This window comes from Triticum dicoccoides, chromosome 6B, assembly GCF_002162155.2.
Source record: "Triticum dicoccoides isolate Atlit2015 ecotype Zavitan chromosome 6B, WEW_v2.0, whole genome shotgun sequence".
Classification (NCBI taxonomy): Eukaryota; Viridiplantae; Streptophyta; class Magnoliopsida; order Poales; family Poaceae; genus Triticum; species Triticum dicoccoides.
The window spans coordinates 717,615,381-717,625,273 of NC_041391.1; the positions used below are offsets into that span (position 1 = coordinate 717,615,381).

Sequence of the window (9,893 nt, forward strand, 5' to 3'; positions counted from 1 at the left end):
TGTTCTTCTGATAGAAGCAACTTGTCCAATTATGAACCAATAATGTAAGTGCCACAAACTTAACTATCCAAGGAAAGTTGTATGAGGTTGTATCCACAAACAGAGTTGAGACGTTACTTGTTATTCTGATGAAAACAACTTGTTCATTTGAAATGATTCATTTCTAAACCGGTGGTTATGTAGTCCTTGCATGTATCCCTTCAAAGTTGGAGCCCATACCGTCATCAGCCCAAACAGATTCCGTGGCACGAAACATCATCAGCAGGTGCAGAAACTCAAGACTCGAGACACCAGTTCCGTTTTTGTGTATATAATTTTTTAGATAAAGGGCGATTTTATTATCTCAAATGTAGAATCATGCTGGTAGAAAATATTATGAGTAACACCCGTCTGGGCTTTTATTTGGAGGTGCCCTACTCCTCCTAAGGTTCGCACTTTTACTTGGCGCTTGATCACGGACTGCTTGCCCACTTGGGTTAATAAAAAATGACGAGAATTGGAAGTTTCTGACCAATGCCCTCTCTGTGCAATGGAGTCAGAGGACACATTTCATGCCTTTTGCAGATGTCCTAGGGCGGTGGCCTTTTGGCAAGCGATGCCAGAGCAATGGCGAATTCCTGTTGCTACGACATTCCATCGGACGGGCACGGAGTGGATCGCCCAAACTCTTTGTGACCTGCCTGACACGGAGAGGATGTAACTCATGATGACCCTTTGGCGTTGCTGGTACATATGCAATGAAATGATGGATCATAAGCATCCCCCTCCGGTCGAAGCATCCAAGAGGTTCCTTATCAGCTACGTTGATTCACTCGTCGGCATCCAAAACAACCCGAGTGCAGACCTGGCGAAAGGCAAACAAGTGGTTGATGTGGTGACGCCCAGCAAGCCTGTACCACATGCTCGGGTTGCGGATGAGGCGCGATCACGATGGACTCCTCCAGCGGATGGGTGGACCAAAATCAATTTCGACGGATGGTTCTGTGCCTCCACCGGAACAGCCAGCGCCGGAATGATTCTGCGGGATAGTTTGGGTAAGAACATTTTCTCATCATGCAGAGAACTGAGAGCATGTGCAGAACCTTTAGAAGCCGAACTTCTATCCAACATGGAGGGTTTGAACCTTGCCTTGTAGTGGACGTAGCTACCTATTGAAGTGGAGACAGACTACCGTGTTGCTCTTAAGATGGTCACAATAGTGGACATAGATTGATCATGATACTCCATGCTGGTTGATTAGATCAGGAGGCTTATGTCGGAAGGGAGTGTAGTTAATTGGATCAGACTTCTTCTTCTTGTCCTGCTGCAGGAAACAGCTAGTGCATTTCCGAACCAGTAATGTGTGTACATCCACCCCTTGCTAGTTGCAAGATGATGATGAAAACCTGATATAATTATGTACTGCCTCCGTCCCATATTACTTGTCGCTGAAATGGATGTATCTAGAACTAAAATACATCTAGATACATCCATACGAGCAACAAGTAATTCGGAACGGAGGGAGTATATATTTGATTTGCAAATCACCATCCATCATTAGCTAATAAGAGCTTTCTTGCAATTTAAAAGCAGCCACCAAAGTCGCCTTTCAAAATTCAACCATACATATACTAGTATTACTGTACAAATAACAAATGGAAAATACGACCATATATAATAATGTATGTACAGTATGATTAGTGTGGTAGGCGAAGCATCCGGGAAGGTCATGGTCTCCTGACGGAATCCAACTTGTTCGTTTGTAAACCAATAATGCAGGTGTCACAAATTGAAGCATCCAAGGGAGGTTGTATCCAAAATAGAGTTGAGAGGTGACCTGTTCTTCTGACGTAAATAACCTTGTTCTTTCATTGCAATTATTTTGTCGCAAAAAAAATAAAACTATGCAATTATTGATTAACATGATACATTTAAGATAGTAGCGTGTTCGGTTCTGGGGCGTGGAAAACTCTCAGCAGGTGCAGAAATTCCCACGATTACGACTCAGGCACCAGTTCAGTAACCACTGAAGATGTATAAACTGCAGAACATTGCTAGTACTTCTAAGAAAGACAACACATATTGAACGGTAGCCTGGATAATCTAGGGAGGAGGATACACAGCATTTCCCCACATAAATGTGATTGGGGGTAAGGAGCCAGTAACAATTACAGAAATTAGATGATCAACGAGAAACAATATTTTGAGCGTTTGCTAAGACAATGGAGATTTGGTAAACTAGAACAGAGACTGTCCGCTTGATAGCCACGTTAGGCTCATCCTTGGATTTGTTGCATATGTCTGTGGGTTGTTACTAAATTATTACTACCAATACCAATTTACTGACTTCCAATAATCACCATGTCTCGTCCCATGTTGCTCAAGGAAAAGTTCTCTTGACTAGAGATGGTTAATAGCTAATCAAACTTTTATGCTAACTCACTTGGAAGAATGTTTTGTGGACAGCAGAGTTGACAAAGGACTCATTCTGCTGACGGATACAAGTTGTGCATTTCCAGCAAATATCATCTCCATCTACCCTGCAAGTAGTAGCACGACGAATGAAGGTTCACATAAATATGGTGCATAACTAATTTGCAGCTGCTCATCGTTAGGAATCAAAAGCAGCCGCCAGAGTCACCGTTCAAAAAAAATCTATATAGATAAGGTTTACATGTTTAAGTGATTAACATAAGTTTGTTGCAACTATCGATCTACGAAAAACGAACTAAAAACAATAGCATGGTTTTGCAGATGAAGCATCCGGGAAGGTCACTTCTAGAACAGGGCAGGACTTGTTCTTCTGACAGAAGCAACTTGTCCAATTATGGACCAATAATGTAAGTGCCACAAACTGAACTATCCAAGGAAGGTTGTATGAGGTTGTATCCACAAACAGAGTTGAGATGTTACTTGTTATTCCGACGAAAATAACTTGTTCATTTGAAATGATTCATTTCTAAACCGGTGGTTATGTAATCCTTGCATGTATCCCTTCAAAGTTGGAGCCCATACCGTCGTCAGCCCAAACAGAGTCCGCGACATGAAACATCATCAACAGGTGCAGAAACTCAAGACTCGAGACACCAATTCAATTTTTGTGTATGTAATTTTTTAGATAAAGGGCGATTTTATTATCTCAAATGTAGAATCATGCTGGTAGAAAATATTATGAGTAACACTCGTCTGGGCTTTTATTTGGAGGTGCCCTGCTCCTCCTAAGGTTCGCACTTTTACTTGGCGCTTGATCACGGACAGCTTGCCCACTTGGATTAATAAAAAATGACGAGAATTGGAAGTTTCTGACCAATGCCCTCTCTGTGCGATGGAGCCGGAGGACACATTTCATGCCTTTTGCAGATGTCCTAGGGTGGTGGCCTTTTGGCAAGCGATGCCAGAGCAATGGCGAATTCCTGTTGCTACGGCATTCCATCGGACGGGCACGGAGTGGATTGCCCAAACTCTTTGTGACCTGCCTGACACGGAGAGGATGTAACTCATGATGACCCTTTGGCGCTGTTCGTACGTACGCAATGAAATGACGCATCATAAGCGGCCTCCTCCGGTCGAAGCATCCAAGAGGTTCCTTCTCAGCTACGTTGATTCACTCGTGGGCATCCAAAACAACCCGAGTGCAGACCCGGTGAAAGGCAAACAAGTGGTTGATGTGGTGACGCCCAGCAAGCCTGTACCACATGCTCGGGTTGCGGACGAGGCGCGATCACGATGGACTCCCCCAGCGGATGGGTGGACCAAAATCAATGTTGACCGATCGTCCTGTGCCTCCACCGGAACAGCCGGCGCCGGCATGATTCTGCGGGACAGTTTGGGTAAGATCATTTTCTCATCATGCATAGAACTGAGAGCATGTGTAGAACCTTTAGAAGCCGGACTTCTATCCTGCATAGAGGGTTTGAACCTTGCCTTGCAGTGGACGCAGCTACCTATTGAAGTGGAGACAGACTGTCGTGTTGCTATTAAGATGATCACAACAGTGGACAGAGATCAATCACGTTACTCCATGCTGGTTGATCAGATCAGGAGGCTTATGTCGGAAGGGAGAGTAGTTAATTGGATCAGACTTCTTCTTCTTGTCTTGCTGCATGAAACAGCTAGTGCATTTCCGAACCAATAACGTGTGTACATCCACCCCCTGCTAGTTGCAGTATGATGATGAAAAGCTGATATAATGATGTACTCCCTCCGTCCCAAATTACTCGTCGCTGAAATGGATGTATCTAGAACTAAAATACATCTAGATACATTCATACGTGCAACAAGTAATTTGGAAAGGAGGGAGTATATATTTAATTTGCAGATCACCATCCATCATTAGCCAATAAGAGCTTTCTTGCAAATTAAAAGCAGCCACCAAAGTCGCCTTTCAAAATTCAACCATATATATACTAGTATTACTGTACAAATAACAAATGGAAAATACAACCATATATAATTATGTATTTACAGTATGATTGGTGCGGTAGGCGAAGCATCCGGGAAGGTCATGCTCTTCTGACGGAATCCAACTTGTCCGTTTGTAAACCAATAATGCAGGTGTCACAAATTGAAGCATCCAAGGAAGGTTGTATCCAAAATAGAGTTGAGAGGTGACTTGTTCTTCTGACGTAAATAACCTTGTTCGTTTCATTGCAATTATTTCGTCGCACCAAAAAGAAAACTGTGCAATTATTGACTAAGATGATAAATTTAAGATAGTAGCATGTTCGGTTTTGTGGCATGGAAAACTCTCAGCAGGTGCAGAAACTCCTACGATTACGACTCAGGCGCCAGTTCAGTAACCACCGAAGATGTATAAACTGCAGAACATTGCTAGTACTGCTGAGAAAGACACCACATATTGAACGGTAGCCTGGATAATCTAGGGAGGAGGATCCACAGCATTTCACCACATAAATGTGATTGGGGGTAAGGAGCCAGTAACAATTACAGAAATTAGATGATCAACCAGAAACAATATTTTTAGCGTTTGCTAAGACAATGGAGCTTTGGTAAACTAGAACAGCGACTGTCCGCTCGATTGCCACGTTAGGCTCATCCTTCGGTTTGTTGCATATGTCTGTGGGCTGTTACTAAATTATTACTACCAGTACAAATTTACTGACTTCCAATAATCACCATGTCTCGTCCCATGTTGCTCAAGCGAAATTTCTCTTGACTAGAGATGGTTAATAGCTAATCTAACTTTTATGCTAACTCACCTGGAAGAAGGTTTTGTGGACAGCAGAGTTGACAGAGGACTCATTCTGCTGACGGATAGAACTTGTGCATTTCCAGCCAATAGCATCTCCATCTACCCTGCAAGTAGCAGCGCGACGAATGAAGGTTCACATAATATGGTGCATAACTAATTTGCAGCTGCTCATCGTTGGGAATCAAAAGCAGCCGCCAGAGTCACCGTTCAAAACAAATCTATATAGATAAGGTTTACATGTTTAAGTGATTAACATAAGTTTGTTGCAACTATCGATCTACGAAAAATTAACTAAAAACAATAGCATGGTTTTGCAGATGAAGCATCCGGGAAGGTCACTTCTAGAACAGGGCAGGACTTGTTCTTCTGACAGAAGCAACTTGTCCAATTATGAACCAATAATGTAAGTGCCACAAACTGAACTATCCAAGGAAGGTTGTATGAGGTTGTATCCACAAACAGAGTTGAGATGTTACTTGTTATTCTGACGAAAATAACTTGTTCATTTGAAATGATTCATTTCTAAACCGGTGGTACGGTTATGTAATCCTTGCATGTATCCCTTCAAAGTTGGAGCCCATACCGTCGTCAGCCCAAATAGAGTCCGCGGAACGAATCATGCTGGTAGAAAATATTATGAGTAACACCCGTCTGGGCTTTTATTTGGAGGTGCCCTGCTCCTCCTAAGGTTCGCACTTTTACTTGGCGCTTGATCACGGACTGCTTGCCCACTTGGGTTAATAAAAAATGACGAGAATTGGAAGTTTCTGACCAATGCCCTCTCTGTGCGATGGAGCCGGAGGACACATTTCATGCCTTTTGCAGATGTCCTAGGGCGGTGGCCTTTTGGCAAGCGATGCCAGGGCAATGGCGAATTCCTGTTGCTACGGCATTCCATCGGACGGGCACGGAGTGGATCGCCCAAACTCTTTGTGACCTGCCTGACACGGAGAGGATGTAACTCATGATGACCCTTTGGCGCTGCTGGTAAGTACGCGATGAAATGACGCATCATAAGCAGCCTACTCTGGTCGAAGCATCCAAGAGGTTCCTTCTCAGGTACGTTGATTCACTCGTGGGCATCCAAAACAACCCGAATGCAGACCCGGCGAAAGGCTAATAAGTGGTTGATGTGGTGATGCCCAGCAAGCCTGTACCACATGTTCGGGTTGCGGACAAGGCGCGATCACGATGGACTCCTCCAGCGGATGGGTGGACCAAAATCAATGTCGACGGATCGTTCTGTGCCTCCACCGGAAAAGACGGCACCAGAATGATTCTGTGGGACAGTTTGGGTAAGATCATTTTCTCATCATGCAGAGAACTGAGAGCATGTGCAGAACCTTTAGAAGCCGAACTTCTATCCTGCAGGGAGGGTTTGAACCTTGCCTTGCAGTGGACGCACCTACCTATTGAAGTGGAGACAGACTGCCGTGTTGCTCTTAAGATGATCACAACAGTGGACAGAGATCGATCACGTTACTCCATGCTGGTTGATCAGATCAGGAGGCTTATGTCGGAAGGGAGAGTAGTTAATTTGATCAGACTTCTTCTTCTTGTCCTGCTGCGGGAAACAGCTAGTGCATTGCCGAACCAGTAACGTGTGTACGTCCACCCCTGCTACTTGGAGGATGAAGTGTGAAAGGTGATATAACTATGTACTATATAGGAGTATTTGATTTGCAGATCACCATCCATCGTTAGCTAATAAGAGCCTTCTCCCCAATTAAAAGCAGCCACCAAAGTCGCCATGGTTGCCCTTGCTGCCGGCGTGGTTGAGGAGCTCCGACGCAGCGCGTTGAGGAGGAGCTTTGCGGCGACCATGGCGAGGCGCTCAGGCACCAAAGGAGATGGCGGCCATGGCAAGTGGCGTTGGGCTCAGGCAGCACCTGCTGCTGGCCTGCGAGATGGCGCGAGCCTCCGACCGGCTTCTCCCATACGGCTGCTCGGACGCGGTTTCGGGCGGTTTCGTGCGCGAGCTGGTGGCCACAGAGCTTCCCAGCCGGCAGCAAAGTGGCAAGCAGCAGCGGCGGTCGGCAACATGCGCATGCAGCAGCGGCAAGCAGAGCGCGCTCGCAGCAGCAGCTTGCACAGCATCATCCTCAGAAGTTGGCAAACCATCCATCTGCTGCCGACCATGATGCCAAAAACAAGGACGCCCGGCAAATGCGTGTTCAGCAGGTAAGCTCTTCTAGATGTGGTTCGCACTAATAATTTGTTCCTGACCTGCCATTGCTGAAGTCGTGTTTTTCCGCTTATTTTAATAAAAAAAATGAGGTGCCAAAAAAACTGTGGTGCTTCATAGTCAGAAACTTGATAGCTGTCAAACTTAAATACATTTTCCCCTAAATCTATGGTAAATAATGGTATCTTGTTGCACAAATTGGGTTATTAAGTTTTAGATAAGGTAGTATACAGTCAGTTTGACTTATTGAGACAGTTACTTGAAGGATGCATCAAATTATCAGGATAGATCTGAAGATGATCAGCATAACAGCATTGGCCAGTTTGTGCCATTGCTGTATAGGTCCGTATCATCCCTAATTGGGAAATGGAACCATGATCTGCCTGCCCATTGTGATTCTGTCCAATTATTCTTCAATATTTGTATGTAATAGGCTAGCATCCAGTCATTGCAATTAACTTAAGATGGAGCTTCACAAATTGAAAGGCATAATTAAGCACTCTTTCAGAGTTATCAAACGTTCAACATAAACTCTGTGTTTTATGATCAGGGGATACACAATATTGTGGAAACAATCAACGTGTGCATCTTTGATTTTTGAGGCTGCAATTTGTAAAGTAGTTATTGTGCAAAGATGGCTTCAGTTTGCAGCTTAGGCGTAAGCATTCTTTCAGCATTCTCAAACATTCAATATATACTCTTTGTTTACGATCAGGTGATGTACAATATTGTGGAAATAATCAACAAGTGCATCTTTTATTTTTGCGGTTGCAATTTGTGAAGTAGTTATTGTGCAAAGACATCTTCAATTTGCAGTTTTTTTGGTGTGGAGAGACTCAATAGTTATGTGTTCCACTATCTACAATCCATTTGCTTAATAGTATCACATTGCAATTTTCATTTTATAATGATCCTGCAGCCAAGGAAAATAATGCTCGATCTTCTGGTACATGCCTCGACGTGCCGCTCATCTAGCTGCCAATTTCCTAACTGCCTTAAGGTCAAGGAACTATTTCTGCATGGGAAGCAGTGCAAAAGGCGTGCTTCAGGAGGGTGTGCCCTGCGCAAAAAAATGTGGTACATGATTCAGTTCCATGCCCAAGCTTGCAGAGATTCAGGATGCAGTATGCCAAGGTGCAGGTGGGTTGGCGCGTCTATCATTTGTCCTGCTACCTCCACCTCTCTTCTGCATACGCGTATAGTATTGCAAATTTGCAATCTGGAGTAACACCTGACAACCACTTCTGGAAACTACACAGGGATTTGAAAGACCATCTTAGAAGGTTGCACCAGCAGTCCAAATCCAGGAGAGGGCTGCTGTTAACGAAATGATTAGACAACGGGCAGCAGAAGCTTGGGATGGTTGAACTAGAGGAATCTAGGCAAGACGTTCAGATGGATCTTTCAACTGGAGATGGAAGAAGGTGCTGGGCATTCTTCGCCGATGATTAACATATGGCTCGGAAGCCTGCCTTTTTTTCTGAAGGAAGGGTCAATCTCGTTGACGTCATGTCGTCTATTGTTGAAAGACAATGGTTAAGCTGTTTTGTTTCCCCCTCCAATTTAGTTTCTTTTACCTCAGGAGGGGTTAGTAGGAAGAAAAAGGGAGATGGGGATGTGCACACAGGGCTCTGTTTATTTCTGCCCCATCCCATTTTGTAGGTCCAATCTTTATGTTTATTTAAAAGTATAAAGCAAAGTAAGTAAATCATGCATCTGTGCCCTTTCTTTCTTGTCAGGAAATGCTTGATCCAGTAAGATCATCACATTGGAAATTTTGAATACGAAAATGCTTGTCTAGTTTGGATGAAGGGAACAGATTTAAAATGGTTACTAAAAATTATAGTGTCAGGTTGATTAAATGAATGAAGTCTACCGGATTTAAAATGGTTACTAAAACTTACAGATTCTTCCAAACGATCACCAAAAGCGATAAATCACGGGCGGACATGCAGCCACGCGAGGATGGTATCTCATCCGTTCGCTGCACTAAGATCAGTGCAGTATTTGTACAACGGGCCATGTATATTGATTTCTTGGCAGTGTATCTATGTTGTATAGTCCATGTCTAACAAAGTCAATAAGTGAGAATGCCCCAGAACACAATAAGTATGTATGCCCCATCACACAATAATTGTACTGATCCCACATTATTATTTTAGAGGAGTTAATCAGCAGCCTGCACCACCTTCTGCATTTTCTCCCCATCCTTTCTCCATCCAGCAGCTTCTCTCTCACTCATCCTCCTTCAGTTCATGCCTTCTGCTCATCCTCCTTCTCTAGTTCATGCATTCTGTTCATGTGCATAGCTAGCAGAACTCATCCATGAAGATACAGGGCTTCTTTTCGAAAAAATGTAGATGTAGAGTCATAGCAATACTGCAGTTCATATTCCTGATCCTTTCTTTTTCTCTCTCAGTTCTCTACGCTGTAGCATCAGTATTTTATCTCCATCAGCTCCTCCAACACCATTATTTTATCCTAGTGTCTTTCATGTGTTCATAAATGTCCCGGAGC

At 43.8% G+C, this 9,893-nt stretch overlaps 1 protein-coding gene across 3 annotated transcripts; it reads left to right on the forward strand.

The window, feature by feature from the left end:
- Positions 1-6,033: 6,033 nt before the first annotated feature.
- On the forward strand, positions 6,034-9,091 carry LOC119325610 (probable histone acetyltransferase HAC-like 1). 3 transcript variants are annotated; one of them, XR_005157600.1, is made up of 6 exons: positions 6,034-6,250; positions 6,338-6,486; positions 6,563-6,836; positions 6,928-7,372; positions 7,927-8,516; positions 8,636-9,091. XR_005157600.1 is itself a non-coding variant. In XM_037599339.1 (3 exons), exons 1-3 carry the CDS (start codon positions 7,358-7,360, stop codon positions 8,706-8,708), a joined length of 309 nt encoding a protein of 102 aa, XP_037455236.1. In that variant the 5' UTR covers positions 6,981-7,357; the 3' UTR covers positions 8,709-9,091. The 3 variants fall into 3 exon arrangements, 1 of the variants encoding a protein (XP_037455236.1); XR_005157599.1 differs by having other exon boundaries at positions 6,928-8,516; XM_037599339.1 differs by lacking the exons at positions 6,034-6,250; positions 6,338-6,486; positions 6,563-6,836 and having other exon boundaries at positions 6,981-7,372; positions 8,296-8,516.
- Positions 9,092-9,893: the final 802 nt, after the last annotated feature.

Coding starts and splice junctions, on each gene's coding strand:
- LOC119325610 (XM_037599339.1), top strand. Junction 8,517..8,635: donor TGCAGTATGCCAAGGTGCAG/GTGGGTTGGCGC, acceptor GAAACTACACAG/GGATTTGAAAGACCATCTTA.